The 17,995-nt window shown below is 30.2% G+C and overlaps 1 protein-coding gene across 1 annotated transcript in view; it reads right to left on the bottom strand.

The window, feature by feature from the left end:
* Positions 1 to 15,354, bottom strand: part of LOC108692180 (DNA-directed RNA polymerase I subunit RPA2) — a 44,382-nt gene extending 29,028 nt beyond the window's left edge. The window contains exons 1-10 of the mRNA XM_018200344.1: positions 15,144 to 15,354; positions 12,814 to 13,146; positions 12,419 to 12,658; positions 12,010 to 12,332; positions 11,678 to 11,937; positions 11,341 to 11,583; positions 10,925 to 11,199; positions 10,528 to 10,725; positions 9,995 to 10,102; positions 2,495 to 2,671 (exon numbers count right to left, since the gene is read on the bottom strand). Of these exons, the coding sequence (XP_018055833.1) occupies positions 2,495 to 2,671; positions 9,995 to 10,102; positions 10,528 to 10,725; positions 10,925 to 11,199; positions 11,341 to 11,583; positions 11,678 to 11,937; positions 12,010 to 12,332; positions 12,419 to 12,658; positions 12,814 to 13,146; positions 15,144 to 15,212 (2,226 nt within the window). The 5' untranslated portion in view covers positions 15,213 to 15,354. The remainder of the gene's footprint in view (positions 1 to 2,494; positions 2,672 to 9,994; positions 10,103 to 10,527; positions 10,726 to 10,924; positions 11,200 to 11,340; positions 11,584 to 11,677; positions 11,938 to 12,009; positions 12,333 to 12,418; positions 12,659 to 12,813; positions 13,147 to 15,143) is intronic.
* Between the last annotated feature and the right edge of the window lie 2,641 nt (positions 15,355 to 17,995).

The raw sequence follows: 17,995 nt of genomic DNA, 5'->3' as shown, positions 1-17,995 counted from the left end.
ATATATATATATATATATATATCTTATGTTATCTTATATATAATCTATCTCATTCTATCTTAAGATAATATAGAAAAATAGAACAAAAATAATACAAAATAGAATAGTATAGATTGAGATGAGTATAGATAAAATAAAATAGAATAGATAAAATCGTAATTTTTTTAAACTATTATAATATCTCGTTTCTGAGAAAAGTCTATGGCAAGATTTGTGTGAATTAATCAAAGAAGCTTCTGAACTTTATCTGCCATTAAGTTATACGTGAAAAATCACATTTTTAACATTTTTTCTCTCTTATTTCATCGTTAAGACTCCTCAGTAGTCATCACAACCATATTGAATCATGACGTTAGAAGCGAGAAATGACGTTAATTTTTATTACGTGCCATTTATAAATAGAGACAATTTAGAAAACAAAAAATGAGATTGCTTTAAAATATTTGTAAAAATGGACGAAAATTATGCTTATCCCTCTAGATAGTCAGTAAATAATCGTAAAAAATGATAAAAGGCACGTAAGCTATGCATGCGCATTGAATAAAATTCATGTGCCTTTTATCACTTGGGGGATCTTGATGCACTTTGCAGGATGTTTTTGAGAAAAAAAAAACGTGTCCGTTGATTCATAGTTTCGAAGAAATTAATTTTTTAAATAATTATTGTAATAATTTGAAAAACGCATTATATTGAAAAATATCAATACTTTTATAAATTTCATTTTATTTCATTGAATGTTAAAATTATACCTGGGTGGATGATTCTGAATCTCGGATGATGATTCTGAACGCAGCAAGTAAACCACGCACCAGTCGAAATATTGTTCATTTCAGTAAGCATTCAACTCACTCACGCGCATAGCAATTCTCCGAACTGATGAAGTATTTCAATAAAATTTACCAACATGGAAAATAATAGAAATGTTTATGATGAAATTATTGATGCTGAGCAAGACAAAACAACATCTTTGTCGCTCCTAAAACAAGATATAACTGATGAGTTGAAAATTTGTGTATCACATTTTGTATTACAACTGACTGAAAAAGTGAAAAGTTTCAAGTTTTCTGAAAGAGCACAGATTACTGGAAAGAAATTTATGTTAGAAATGTGAAATCATGATTTTAATTTTAAAGAAGATGAAGAATTACTTTTGACGGAAAAATGCAATTATTGATGATTCCATTCTATTAGTATATATGATTTCATCATGAACATTTCCATCATTTTTCATGCTGGTAAATTTTATTGAAATACTTCCTTAGTTCAGAGAATGCTGCTTGAGTCAAATATCTACTGAAGTGAGCGCCATTCGACTGGCACGCAGTCTATTTATTGCGTGCAGAATCATCATCCGAGATTCAGAATCATTCATCCAGATATAATTTTATTTTCTTAACATTAGATAAAATAAAATAAAATTTATAAAGATATTGATATTTTCCAATACAGTACGTTTTTGAAATTATTACAATAATTATTTAAAAAATCAATTTCTTCGAAACTGGGAGCGAATGACTGAAGCAGCCGGACATGTACCGTTTTTTTTTTCGCTCAAGAATAGCCTGTAAAATCATATCAAAATCCTCGACATCGTCATCTGGTGCTCCCCTTGTGAGTTAAAAATAATATCATGTATGCACTTGCGCGAACATCAAGCAATTTGCGAAAGGTGAAAAACAATTAGTGATCGAATCACAAAGATGTGAGAGATACAATGTAATCAGCAACAGCCGAGTGAAAAAAGCCAGAGAAGGGAAGTTCGTAACGTGGAAGGATATTATAAAACTTAACTAAAGTATAAAAAAAAGGCTGCATGGAATTTAGCAGAGCGATGACAGGAAATGGATAAGTTATTTTGATGGCGAGTGTCAGGAGCGTCAGAGAAGCGAAGCTCTGAATTAAAATGCAGAAGGTTACGTAAATAGGAAGGAGTATGATCCTAAGAATACAGAAAGTAAAACAATACAAGTGAAGAAACGCTGGTGGATTTTAAGTCATCCAGAGCTTAAGAACAAAAGAGTTATATCGAATTTACAACCGCAATATGAAAAACGAAGACAGAAGAAGCTCTAAATGCATTAAATGCGATTGAGCAGTTACAGACTGAGAGCAGAAATGTATACTACATCGGCATAATCAAACAATGAGATAACCAGTAATTGAGAGACATTTTTGCGAAGTAGAGAGAATCTGGCGAAAAGAAGGCGAAGTCAAGAGTAAGCGATCGTACATTTGGTGATCACATGCGATTCGAAAGACCATGAAGAGTTTAAGTGAACGCCTAGGATTTTAATAGAGGAGGAACAAAGAATTGGAATTGAATTAATATTGACATTAAAGGAATGAACATGAGATAGTAATACAGATGTGATCCAACGATGAGCAGGCAAGATTTGGAGGGATTCAGTAGGGCATTAGAAGAAACCCATGTGATCTCTAGATAGAATCATTTGATACTAAAAACAAAGTACTAAATAACAAAATGTAAGCTCACCGTGTATGAGATAACGGCAATTATTGCATTAGTACCCATCGCAAAATCGTCCATATTAATATTATCGTAATGTACCGGCCTAAAGAGTGGAGTGGCAGGTGTTTGCAGCCTGTACATTTTCGTTTGTGACTGCTGTTGCCAATTATGGCACGGTGTAGCCATTGTTTGTTTACCCATCTGCGAAGTTATTGAAAAATTTATATATTCAATCATTGTGCTATTAAAATGCATTTACAGTCTGCAAAATTCAGATGCGATTCAAAAGTTTTAATTTTAAGATTATTATATTATTATTAATAATATAGAAAAAAGGAAGAAAACCAATGTAAACCAGCCTCAGATTGTTCATGTGTAAGAATTCCGTATATTTTAAGTGAAATAAAAATTACAGACATTTCGACTCTTAATATTGGGTTATCTTCAATGTAGATTTGAAACAAATTCATCCGTTAATAATTAAAAAGTGTATACAATCGCTTAATACATGAGTCAAACGAAACGATTATTAAAAGCTAGATTATCTGAACATCGTATCATATCAAGAGACATACTAATCAACACTCTGTTATTATGAATTACATAGATTGAAACTCATGAATTTGATTGAAACAATGTTAGAATTTTGAATAAAGAAAAACCTATAATAAGCAATCAATCTCAGAGTCAATTTACATAAAAAAAAACAAAAAATGGATTAAATTTACAGGAGGATACCGTTGAATTCTTTATAGGTATTTTAAAAAAAGATTGATTTTTCTAAGTTTTAATAGTTAATGTTTTATACTCAGTTCTTATTAATTTTATTTACATTAAGATAAACAATAATTCCTGACAAATCGAATTACACGAAAATATATAGGCATATAAGATTCAGGTGCGAGTATTGGTGCGCAAAGAAATTATACATGCATTTAATAAAAAATGATATATAATCTAAATATAAACGTAAATAGTTTACAAAAGATAACATATTTCGACTCTAGCTTTGAGCCCTCTTTAGATCATATAACAAATAAACTAAATTAAAATATAGTCAAATACGTGTAAATATATTGTTTCTGTACATGATCAATGCATCGTTTGCAAGTGGTTGGTTGATCGAGTGAAAAAAACCAACATATAAAGGCTCAGAGCTAGAATTGAAACATGTTATCTTTGTAAACTATTTACTTTTATATTTACATTATATATTATTTTATTAATTGCACATGAACATATCCAGGGGGATAGTTTTGGGAGTTCAAATCTCACTCTCCCCGAAATTTTTTATTAATTATTTCATTTTGAAAAAGTTCCATTAGCACACATCACGATAGCATACATCCATTCACATCGGTTGGTGTCTAATAATTTTTCATTGCTTTTCATTACTAATAAGAATATTTTATTTTGAATTGGTGATATAGTCAGTCATAAAAAAGTTGCAACACTTCTTTCTTGATGGGTTTCGGAACTCAGCTTTGCTCATAGAACGGTTGTAAATGGTTAGATCCGTAAGTAAGAATCAATTGCTCAGCGAACTCCTCTCTTTCATTTTTAGATGTAAAAAACATACATCTTTTGATTTTGTGTGAATTTTTCGCTGTTACATAAAATATTTTTTTCTTCTCGTTGTAGAAACCATGTAAATAATTTTTAATATTTCGTTCGAGCTTTGATAAAATATACAATATATAGGGAAAATTTTCGTAAGGTTTTTGTCCCGCGCGAAAAACAGAACATATGCTATAATTGATACATCCTTGTAATAACTGTATTATTCTTCTTAAAACAAAATTCTTTAAAAAAAGATATAAAAATTACATAAACATTACAAAACGCATATTTTTTCTTTTCAAAATGAGATACGAGAAGTTGTAAAAATATTCAAATTTCAAATGGAATTCATTAATGTTAAAAATTATCATATTTACAAACACTAATGTTTGTAAATTACAATAAAATTAATGCAGTGACATTCTTTTCAGTACAATAGCAAAATTATTTTTTTTGTCATTCCGATTGGTGCACGATACATCCCTGGATTGAACCCCCCCCCCCCTCTAAAAAAAATTCCATGATACGCCCATGTAATTGCATGTATAATTTCTTTGTGCACCGATATCCGCGCTTGACTTTTATATGTCTACATATTTTCGTGTTTATTTACATTCTGTTGTACTTATTTATTGTATTCTTTTACAATAACAATTTCATTTGACCTTTCACACTCTCCCGTAGTCTTATTGTATAGGCCAGTCGCCAGAGGTTTTAAAAAGGAAAAACCAATTACAGGTATTTACCTATTTACTATTATCTATTACCTATTTACAGGTATTTTATCGTTTTAATCAGTTTGAGGTATAAAAAGACTAAATTTAAAAGTGCTTAACAACATTGAACAGGGCATTTGGAAATAATTAAGCAATAAAGTTTTTTTGGTTTTTTTATTAAAATTCGAAAATGAAAAGAGATATCGAAAAATGACAACAGAGTTTTTTTGTTGCTGCTGAAATGTCCTACAAAATAATCCTACGTAAGTTTTTAATGAGCTTTGTACTATAAATAGAACCAAAGATAGATTTTGGAGATACAGTGGTTTTGAAGTGAGTGAAATTTCTTGAAAAAACAGCAATAGGTATTATACTTTTTCAATTATTGCCTTCTATGTCATTTTGAGTGCATCGGAGAGTAAAAAGTAGACATAAGATAATTTAAAGTAGACATCTTACTAAAAAATTAACTTAAATTGAACTCAATATGATTGATATTTCCAGAGATATCGAGCTTCAAAGTAGACAATTTTTTCACAAAATTCGTCCATTTTGTATATTATTTTATATATTTGAAGTGTTTTTTTTTCGTATATATAATGAATTAATAATTAACAAATCTAACATTAATAAAATAAAAATAAATTATTTTACATCAACGATACAATGTAATATTAAGAATGATCGCTTTACCTAGCTCGGAAGTATCTCTGGAAGTATCAGTCGTTGAGTTCAATTTAAGTTTCATTCTTTTCATTTTTTTCGAAAGGGTGTCTAAATTATTTTATGTCACTTTTTATTCTCCGATGCACTCAAAACGACATAGAAGGCAATAAATGAAAAAGTACTTATTTTTTATATTTTTCAAGAAATTTCACTCATCTTCAAACCGCTGTACCTCCGGTTCTATTCATAGTACAAAGCTCGTTAAAAATTCATTTTGTAGGTTTCAGCAGCAATGAAAAAGTTCTCTTGTCATTTTTCGATATCTCTTTTCGTTTTCGAGTTTTAATCGTTTTAATCGAAAAACAAAGAAAATTATTTTTTATTGCTTAATTACTTCCAAGTGCCCCTCTTAATGTTGTAGCATTTTTAAATTTAATCTTTTTATACCTCAATCTGTCAATTAAAATAATAAAATACCTGTAAATAATTTCTTCCTTTTTCGCCGCCATTTTTATTTCTGACGACTGGCCTAGTAAGCAATAATTGTTTGCAATAACATCATCGTCAATACATGTAATGTAAGTTTTATCCAAAGATTTTAACATTTTGATTAGTATTTTAAGGTTTTTATTGTATTATTTTGTATTTGATATATAATATTACGGATAATATTAAAAATGTACTTTATAAAGATTATGCGTTTTCGCGGTTTTCTCCGTGTCCAGATCCATTCTTGGAATGTCAACGTTTCGTGAATCTTGCAATCTAATTTATCAAGGCGAGGAGCAGCCTGATACTGAGCTATTCTTTTGAGCCATTCCCTTTATATCATCCTGCTTGGAGTAATGAAGGGGGAGGAGGAGGAGGAAAGCATTGAGTGGGAAAACTCCCTTTCTTAGATAAAAACGAAAAACTCCCCTTCCTAGTTCTTGTCTCTGAGATCCGATTGTATCAACGTTATTTTGACTTTAAGCGAAACTTAAAACTCTCTCTGTCTTGTTTTAAAGCGAAAAAGAGACAGAGTTTTAAGCCTTACTTAAAATCAAAATAACATTGGCAGACCTAAGAAAACTGTCGTTAGGTCACAATGTGTCCGATGAATACACTTAATATTCGAATAAATGAATAAAAAATGAATGAAAATACTCATTCGAATACATTTCTTTTTTATTCGTTAAGAAACGAATAAATATTTTTTCATTCCATTTGAATGAACATTTTTTTAAATATAATTATTTACGAATATTTTCATTTCGTATTCACTCTGTACTATTTGCATATAGCTTGTAAGCGTACAAGAGAAAACAGAAATCTATAAAAACAATGACTACGTTTATACCGTGCGCTTAGTCGCGACTTATATGATAGGTGTCCTTGTTTAACCTATAGATTAAACAAAGACATTTTTATTGAAAATAAATAATATATCTCGGAATTTAATATCCACAGACTATAATGAACGTCGAGATATCTTATAAAATATTTATAACATTATTGTCTACTAATCGAAATTATATCAAAATATGTATGGCGTTCTATCAAATAGATAGATTTATAAATAAAAAATGTATATCTTTCTAAAATATTTTTCATAATTTCTAAGTTTTCTTTATAAAATCTGAATATGACAAAAATTAATAAAATTCATTTTTTTTTTTACTTAAAGTTATCAAAGTACCGGTTACAGTTAAGAGGTAACGATTGCTTTTTTTTTAGTTTAGAGCTTTCTTTCAGTTTATATTTTGTTTGAATGAATATGAATACTCGCTAAATATTCATAGTTTTTTGTGAATATTTTTTGAAAACTCAAAATTTTGAATGAATATATGATTACATCTTTTTTTTATGTGAAAATTTTGAATAAATACAATTTGGCTCAATTACAAATTTTTGTATTCATCGGGCATACTATTAGGCCATCAAGTGTACAGAAAACCAATATACACACATAGATACCTACATGTTACTACCCAGCACAAAAACAGTCAACAATCAACTCACTTGTACGTAGAGTTTTCACCATCTCTGACAAAGGACATCTACAAACAGAACTCAATTACCTAAAACCAGTCTTACAGAAAAACGGACACGATAAAAAAGATATAACCAAAATCAATAAACATGCAAACAAAAAAAAAACAGATTCTGACGCACAAGAATTCTATCTATTCTTCCATATACCAAAGGAACAACAAATTGGATTGGCAGGATATTAAACAAACACAATATCCGAACTATCTTCAAACTACCTAAAAAGATAGGACAAATCTTAAGAAATCCTAAAGATGAAAGACCTCCACTGAGCTCCTAGGAGTATACAAAATGTTGCGAGCAAGTATACATTGAAGAAATCGGGAGAATGGTCAACCTATGGATAAAAGAACAATGTGATGTCAAGCTAAGGTACGTCACACAGTTACCTTATCAAAACACAACAGGATATCAAATACTATTTAATAAAACAACTACAATAGCCAACATTACATCATACTTTCCAAGAAAGTATAGAGAAGCATAGAGATACAAAAATACCCTAAACAATTTAAAGATAGATAATGGCTACAACATAAATAAATTATTCTCCCGATTATTGAAGACCGATTTCCTCCACTTCCCTCTACCCACAATCCTCTTCTCCCCCTCTCTATCATTCGAACAAGCAGCATAATATTATATAAAACGATCCAGAGAACAGTAGGCTGCTTCTGGCTGATGAAGTGGATTGCAAGGTTTACGAAACACACATTGACATTCCAAGAATGGACATGGAAAAAATCCGCGAAACGCATAATCTTTATATAGAAAACACCCATAGAAGTCTCAAGAATATTAAAAATGTATTTGTTTGAGTATTTGGTTAAAGACAACTTTTAATAAATTTTAATTATTTAACTATTGATGACATTAAATAATATTAAGCGACTGTATACACTTTTTAATTATTCACAGATTTGTTTCAAATCTACAAGATGACCCAATAATAAGGATCGAAACGTCTATAATTTTTATTTCACTTCAAATATACGGAATTCTTACATACGAGCAACCTGTGGCTGGCTTACATTGGCTTTCTATTTTTTTTCAGATTTATCGTTGGAGCCTTCATCAAAATAAAGAATTATTAATAACATTCAAATAAGTAATGGTATTCATATCTACAAATACAGGCAGTGAACGTTGAAATGTATTAATAATCTCAATAGGAAAAATCGGGATGTCATAAGTCACGGAGTACCATGAGTCATCGATTGTTTAACATAATCATAGAACGTTTAAATTAATACTACTAGTGCAATACAACTGTTACTTCGTTGCCCATACTTTTTATCTAAGAGGCAGCGATTAAATTCCATTATACTGAAAAGCGTCGATCATTAATGGTTTTTGTGGTGCAATAGTAACTTTTTAATCGCATAAAAATGTTTTAATATTGTTTTTGTAGTAGAAGATACATATATGAAGATAAGCAAGTTTCTGCACTTTTCTCAACTTACTAAGTTACAAGTAATAATCTAACATTTATTTTTTATAGTTTTCCATTAAATGTATAATTAAACGTATAATTAAATTATTTAATATATAAATATTTGGCAATAAATTCTTCATGTGGTGATAGGGTAAAATTGTACTAATAGAAAAATACATGATATGTTGAATTGCTTAATTACAGAAGTTAGATTTGATGATCGTAAAACCATAAGGCGTGGAAATCGTAATATGAGATACCTGGAGTATTTCTAATATGAAATAATCTTTGCTTCTATGTTATAGTGAAAATCGTTGCTAAAGTATAAATGTTATTGTACAATAATAAAAAGGACTATCAGAATAAACATCGAATGCCTGTTTCTGCAATTGGTTCCAATTATTTGAAGACGAGTCAGTTAAGTATAATGCATCGCATACTCATTTTGTACGCGCATTGACTGTGTTTATTTGTATTTTAGAAACATTAAAGTTTTTTAATTGCAATACTTTGCATTTTATTATCGATTTTTCAGAACATTATTAAGAACATAATTTTTTGCGATTTGCTCACTTTTACATTTCTTTATAAAAAAAATGAAATTTGAATTAAATTTTACATAACATTATCTTAAAGTTTACTAAATTCTCTTCAAAATGAAAACCTATTATTTTTTTAAATTCTGTCTACAGATTTCTGACATTTACCCAAAATGAACTCGGTATCTCATAATAGGAACATTTCCTCTACTAATCGTAATTATATTTTATTGTATTAGTGACTGTGCTAAGAATGTGTAATTAATTGAAATTACTGTTATTTTTCATCACCATTTTTTCTTGCATAATCCTATTGTTTTGTGTGTGACTTATGGTATCCCAGATATGGGGACACCATGGGTCATTTTTAAAAAAATGTATTTTTTTCTTAAAACTATTTTCTAAAATTTAAAACTATTTTCTAATATTTACTAAATATATACTTATTAAATTTTTAAATATGCATTATGCTTTAATTATTAAAAAAAAATTATACAAAAATGTTTATATTTAGATGTACTTTTAAGAGTTTAAATTTTTGTGACTCATGATGCCCCGGTCTCTTTTATGGATTTACCTGGCACTGATACATATTTCTTGGACTCTGGTTACAATCCGGCAAAGGAATGAGATTGGCTAAATTGCTGAAAATTGTTGTTTGGCTTATTTCTTGATGAGTTGTTAACTAGTAAGAAAAAATAAAATTATCACGTCGCATAGAGATTAAAAACTTAATAAATATAAAAAATTGTGTATATACAAAAATTGTATATGCATTCTTCAAATTTCTTGGAGTGAAATGTCATTTCAAAAGAGTTGAAATACTGTTAAAAAAGAGTAAAAAATTTGCATTTTTGAATATAAATAACAGATTTTTACTTTTGAAATGAGATTTCACACTTTTGGAGTAAAATTTACTTCAAAAAGAAAGTGAAAATTTTTTCCTTTGGAATAAATCTCACAAAAAAAAAAAGAGAAAATCTGCCACTTTTATTCAAAAGTGCAAATTTTTTCAATCTTTTTCAATAGTGATAGTATTTTAAGTGATAGTATTTTAAATAAGAGACTTCAAAAAATTTTGAGAGCAAATATAAAATTGTGTATACTTACTCCTTCATATGCTTCTTGAGGGTTCACACAAATTTCCATGTAAATTTGCTCAAACGTTCCTATAAGTTCAATCTTCTGCATAGCTAAATTTATTACTGGTCTCATCATTCTAGCAGCATTAGTAAATAAGAATAATCCTGGATACTGAGCTGGAACATTTTTCTTTGGCACAAATGCAATCTCTAATGTTGACGGTATCTAAAGAAAAAATATTTCAAATATCATATACACAGTGATTATAAATCAAAGTAATAATAAATCAAAAGGGGCGCAATTCCGTAACTGTCTTTACATGCCTACTAGTTGTTGGTATCGTTGCGCAGATATTTTATATGGTGAAAAAGTTGCGCAACGACATCAAAATCGCGCCCCAGGAAGCATTACGTTCATAACTCACTTCTCGACCCTTTATTTTAAGCAATCTCAGCTTGTACACTACTTTATTAATAATTTTGTCCTCAATCAATCCAATCAATTTTCCATCTAACATTACATTATATGAATTTTTCCAATCTGCGATAAATAACGGAATCATTCCAAGATCTATTAATACTGCAGGTATCGCGGCTTTCAGTTTTGGATCTGCGTGTTTTGTGATGATACAATTCATTGTTAAGTGATTGAGTAATCCACATGGAGCACCATCCGGTGTATGAATCGGACAAATAAATCCTATAAATAGATCATAATTTAATATATTAAAAATCTTGATAAGCTGATATATAGAGTGTATACCAGACTTATGGAATCATCTTTAGTGAGCAGGTAGAGTGGGTTAAAGCATTGTAAAATTACACTAAAATTTGTAATTACCCCATGCATCAGGCAACAATTGTCTTGCTTCAGTAGTCCTCATTTCTTGAAAGAATGCGCCTCTATGTATCGCGCGAAAATGACTCATATAACGCATTCGATTGATATTTTCTACAACAATTGAAAGACCAGTAGTTTGCATAAGTCCCAGGCCACTAGATGATCTTACACTTCCAGTAGATAAAAAGTACTCCATTTGTGAGTCAATGTTGCTTCGAAATTTAGTGACGTTCAACATTTCCTCTGAATAAATATATTTCAAAAATTTTTTTTAAATTAGTTAAATGTATTTGGTTTAATTTTTTCATAACATCAACAATAAAAATAAAATACTTACGTATACTTAAGGAGTATCTATTACCAGCACTCTTGTCACGTTTGAGAATATGATGTTTAAGTCCTACTAGCCACGAATATAATTTCTCTTTAAGAACTTGGAGATACAAGTGTCCACCTAATAAACACTCTTGCATCATCACAGAGTCCGCACCTTCAACGGCGCATTTATTATTCGCAAAAGTGAACAATTTTTTAGTCATAAAAACAAGTAAATGGAACTTATCGATAGGTTCATCAAGATGAATAGAGATACAATATCTAAATGAAAAAATATAATAATATAGAGAACACGTAACACAAACAAGAAAAATTAATGAGATTCAAACTTACTTAATGATATAATCACAAACATCTACGTCAGTCGCATCTGTAGGCAATTCGGAGAATTTGACTTTAAACATCTTTCCTATATAAGCTTTACATTGTTCATGCCAGTGTAGACCTTCTTCATGCACCGCACGTAACATATTTATGATATTGTTATTGTAATAAAGATCATCTTCACATCCAGCGATTAATGCTTTATAAATATATAAATCAGTTACGTCTATCAAACATTTTAATATCAATATTAATGGCACAAAATATGTAGCTTTCTTGTATGTAAATGCAAGTTTTGCAGAACCATCTGTCACAAAGTGCAGTGTATTGTTCTGTAAAGAGATACACACTGGTAACATATGACATGTGAGAAAACAAAAAAAATAATAATAAAAACAAATTCTATTCAGATATATACAATGGAAGAGTTGTCCTCCCGAACACTTCGCAGAAGAATACCCAATTCACTGAAATGGTCACCACGACCTTTCCAAGTTGATCTCTTGACAGCAATGGGATAGTTTCGTCTCGTCATTATTAACATACGTATAAGTCGTTCTAAACCTTTGATTATGAAGTATCCACCCCATTCTTGTTCATGTTCACCATGAGCGATTAATTCTTCGGGGTTCATATTGTTCAAGTTACATCGATTAGACTAAAAAATAGCGTATTTTTGAAAGAGAGAGAGAGAGAGAGAGAGAGAGAAATCGTGAAGTGATTTAAATAAAAATATTTATTCAAAATGCATATAAAATAATAAGTGCTAAAGGCTCAACAAATGGCAGTCAAATTATTATATTTAGTTTTTACCTTGACCATGATTGGAATTTCTCCTAAATCCTTTTCAAGAGGTTCTTGCTCTTTACCATTAACAGACCACCCGAGTCTTGCTATTATTTTACCCTTGTAAGTAGAACCTCTTTGTCGACATTCTATCGGATATATTTTACATGTTTTCACACCAATTGTACTAGAAGGAATAGTGGGCTTATAGATATGTACATCATCCATCCAAAGAACTACCTTGTCACTATTAGTAAGAGTTAAATATACTGGTGTACAATCTTTTAAACTGTAAAAAAGGCCATCCTCCAGCATATAATTAAAGGAATCAATATGAGGCACACCTAGAGATTGCAATAGCTGAAACAAGTAAATTGATGTAATGTTCTGCTCTAAAAATATCTTATCAAGGCATTTTTCTTGTAATAAGCATTGAATTCTACAATTTTTCTAACAATAAGTACAGGTTGTTTTCTAATATCTTGATGTAAATTCACAAATATACCCAAATAAAGATGAAAATATTAAACATTAATAACATATCATATTAATAATAACATATCATATTTTTAGGAAAAATTATATTTAATACGTCAGACTTAAAACTTATTATTCCTCCTTTTATTAACATAATATAATTAATTTAATACACGACACTAGATAATAGATCTATTTTTTTATTCCTGCAGTGAAACTCCCTTTCTCTAGAACTTTTCTCAGTTTCGTCAAATATTAAACATGTATCCTGTAATTCACTTAACAATGTTCATGGACAGGTAGAGCTGACTAAACTGAGTCGAAAAGTCCTCTACCATTTTGCAATTTTTGTAATAATAGTTAACAAGATATTAATTACTAAAAATTGTCGAATATTGGTCTTCAATAATTTTATTCTCAAATACTATCAACTTTATAGAAAAACTGTAAGAAACAAAAATTGTTTATTTTCTTCTCCTAAAGTTCTGAGAATTTTTTCAGAATTTTTTATCAACTTTTTCGAGGCCGATCGCCCGTTTTTTTTTTCCGGATTCTTTCATTTTGTGAAAACATGTCGAATAAGTGTATTTTTATTAAGATTTAATAAAATCTTAATAAGTGGAGGGAGGGAGAATTATTCTAAATAATTACCCAGACCTTTTATTAATCTTTTAATATTAGTAGACATTATTTTATACAACTTTATTTTATAAAAAATGTAAAAGATATTTCATGTTACTTATACATATATTGGTCCATCAGAACACGCTTTTTTATCAATAAAAGTTTTAATTGCTTTTCATTTACAAGAATTGAAACAAAGTTTGAAGTAAACTGATTGTGAGTATTTTATACTCAAATTAATAGATTTGTTTGTCGCAAACTCCAACATGCTCCAACATGTTCCTATCACAGCTCCTACTCACTCTATTAAGCGCATTGGAATGAGTAAGAACTATGGTATGAGCATATTACAACATGTTGGAGCATGCGACGAGAACAAATCTCTTACCAGAGACCCAAGTGCTCTCTAGATTAAGTTGGAGCATGTAACGCGAACAAACCTAAAAACTTCATTACTTGCTTACTTTGATAAAAAGTTATCATATATCAACATAAGTTCATAATTTCACTTTGAAATGAGTTTACAAAACTCACTAAGGTTTATGAGACTCACCTGATTGCACCAATGTTACTTTGATTTTAAGCAAAGCTTAAAACTCTTTCTGTCTCTATCTCTTTTTAGCTTTAAAACGAGACAAGTTTTAAATCTCGCTTAAAATCAAAGTGATTGATGCAACCGGGCCTCAAGCACACAGTATTTTGTACAGTTATTTTATAGTTTATAGGTAAAAACTCATAGCGAATTCGGACACTTGCACTATACTAGATCGGTGCATATTAAAAGCTACTTTGCATAAAATTAGCAAAGTTAAATGTAAAAGTATATAAATATTTTAAACGATTAACTATCTACTAATGATATTGTCATTATTTAACATGATTTAACATTATTTAACAAAATATGTGTATCATTTCATTATCAAAGTTGATTATATTGTATCACTGCATTGAGATAGTTTATATAAAGCAGCTTTTAATATGCACTGATCCAATGTAATGCAAGTGATCGAATTCACCATCAGTTAAATCTCAATTGTCAGAATGCAAAAGAAACGTGCATTCAAATAAGTTATGATGTCACAAATGAGAATTATTATAAGTGAGAATCGATGTAAATGAAAAGCAACTTTTATCTCTGAAATTCTATAGTATGCATAACGTAAATCATAGCATATATAAATTAGCGCGCTAACATTATAAGGGCCATTAATTCTACGTCTATAAACTTCACTACACATCAATTTGAACATACTAACCTCATTCTGTTTGTCGGGCGGTTTGCCGAAATTCGGCGATGTGTTCGTCAATTTTGGTTCAATCAACATATTTAATAAATTCGTTACGAACTACAGATTACGATTTCTTCCAAAAATACTTTGCTTTCATTTACAAACGTAACCGTATTCTTTGTACTTGTATTCTTAAAATTTTCAATTTTTGAAAAACGTATATGTAAACGACATAACCAAGGAGATAAACTAAAACTGCGTTCAGAAACACTCACTGGTATGCCACTAAACACCAGCGTTTAAAAATATTCGTGTGTACTCGGTGTGCACTAGTGTGAAATCGTTCGGAAACGTCGAGACTGTTGAGAGAGTCAGGCTCTGCACAATAAAAGGAACAGAGAATAAGAATTTCAACCTATCAGAAATTGCGTTTTCCACAATACATAATTTCTGATAGGTTGAAATTCTTATTCTCTGTTCTCTGTTTCCTGTTCCTTTTATTGTGCAGAGCCTTTGACTCTTGTATATAAAAAATATAGTCATATGCTTTACATGAATGATTAAATTTATAAATTTACAAAAAAATAATAAATATAATTTTTTTAATTATTGAATGAAATCAATGAATTTAATCGTTCGTGTAAAGTATATGACTATTTTTTCATATAAACAATTATAATTTTAACTGACAATTTTAATAATGCGCTTTTACCGAAATTTATAATTTATATTAATTTTTACATACTGAGGATAATAATAATGAGAAAATATTAAAAACATGATTAAGACTCCTGAGTAGTCACCAAATCGTGGCCGAAATGTATATGATCAATTTACATTATTAATGAATAAATTTTCACAATTAAATGTGGCTGTTTACTCTTGTTATTTATTGTTTTAATTTTATTTTTTTTTAATTCTATGTTATTTTCACAAATAAAACAATTTAAAATTTAAACAATATTAAAATCATGTTCTTATAACTTTATTTTTTGATATCTTTTTCATATAATAACACCATATGTGTGCCAATTATCGACATTTACCAACATTCAAGAGATATACCAGCAAGATAGGAGTGAGCGGCAGAATTTTATTACAGCGCTTCACCACGATAAAAGGCTGAACTAATAGGCGTGAAAAGTGACGATTTTGACAACGAAATTTATGCGTGCCATTTCGTTATTATTCGCTTAATCGTGAAAATGTGACTTGTCTCGTATTTATCAAAGTCGTAATTATCGATAAAAGCTAAAGTTATCTTGGAATTTTATATGTAAAAGCGTATATGTTACTCGTTTCAATAGCTATCGGATCGTGTGTTTCTGCCCGAATATAGGCTAACTTTACGTACCTTTTACGACCATTTACTGATTGTCAAGGAAAGAAAGGACAGTTTTCATCGATTTTTACAAGTGTTTTAAAGTGATCTCGTCATTTCATTTCATCCAGATTATCTTTATTTAAAAATAGCATGCAATATAAGTTAAAATGTCATTCCTTGCTCCTGACGTCGATTCCAACATGGCCGCCGTGAATAGTCAGAAGTCTTAAGATTAATAGGCCTTCTACAATAGGTTTTCTACAGGAACCATAAGTCATAAATCAAAAGTCAGAAACTTGACTATTGTGATTGATTCATTTCTAACTTATGACTTATAATTTATGATTTATGCCTTATTGTAGAAGGCTCATAAGACTACCGACTCATTGTAGAATCAGCATTATATTAATTTGAATTTTTACGATGAAAAATTTTATCATTGTCTAAAGTCGATACAGCAACATATAACCCGATACAATAGTGAAATTTAATAAGCACCGGTTATAATTATGGAAGGAATGACTTATTATTTCTTTCTTTTTACAATCATATTAGGTATGGAAAAAAGTTCGTGGCGTTTTTCCCGTTATATCTAACGGGAAAAACACCATGAACTTTTTCCCATACCTAATATATCGCCGTCATTCCTTTTTACAATTCCACCGTCTTTGAATTTAGTTCGAGGATTAAACATGAGCAGTGAGGTGAAATTGAGATCTTCTTCTTGGTGTATTGGCCAAGCAACTTTTAGGTTGAGACTAGGCCACTGAGATCCGCGATACTAGTTATAAATTGAGGGAGTTACCAGTCTAGAATTTCGATCGAAATGATTGCCCTCCCCCTGCTTCCAGGTGCCTAGCGGTAAGCCGCGCCATAGAAGAGGAGGAAGAGGAGTAAAGGTCTAAAAGAAAAACTCATTGGCCTTCATGTAAACAAATAGGCGACAGTTAGGAAACAGTTGGGGGGAAGGGGAATGAAGGACAGGGAGAAAATTCGAGGACGAATTAGGGAATTTATTAGCAATAAAGTTACAGATAAGAGACGAATTCAGATTAAATTTTTCACAATGGAACAGGAAGTGATTAATTGTTTGGCAGGGATCCCCACAGGGACAAGCCGGTGACTCTATCACTTGGACTCTGTGAAGGCTCTCGTTAATATTTATACGATTCGATTTTAGACGATTAACAAGGACTATTTCTTCTCTGGATAGAGAGACTTTATGAAACCACGTTTTTCTGGAAGCAGTATAAAAATGTTCATAATAAAGAGCCCTTAGTGGTTAAAATTAGTTTCACGTATTCTTCAGTTTGCTTATTCGCCTGGGCAGTCGACACTGAAAATCCTTGTAAGGAACCTTGAAGAATGGTTTTTATCCCTGTACTTCAGCTGATTTAGCAGCTTGAGCTTCGTTGCCTGGTATACTGGAATGTGCTGGTACCCAGAAGAACGTCACATGTTTGCCCTGCTTGATGACATCGCAATAAGCTTGTTATTAGATGTACAACTTTGCTTCCGCCGTTTTCCTATAGATGGCTTTAGCGGTAAGTGGTGA

This window comes from Atta colombica, unplaced genomic scaffold (genome assembly GCF_001594045.1).
Source record: "Atta colombica isolate Treedump-2 unplaced genomic scaffold, Acol1.0 scaffold64, whole genome shotgun sequence".
In the NCBI taxonomy this organism is placed as follows: Eukaryota; Metazoa; Arthropoda; class Insecta; order Hymenoptera; family Formicidae; genus Atta; species Atta colombica.
This window is presented reverse-complemented; position numbering and strand designations above follow the sequence as displayed.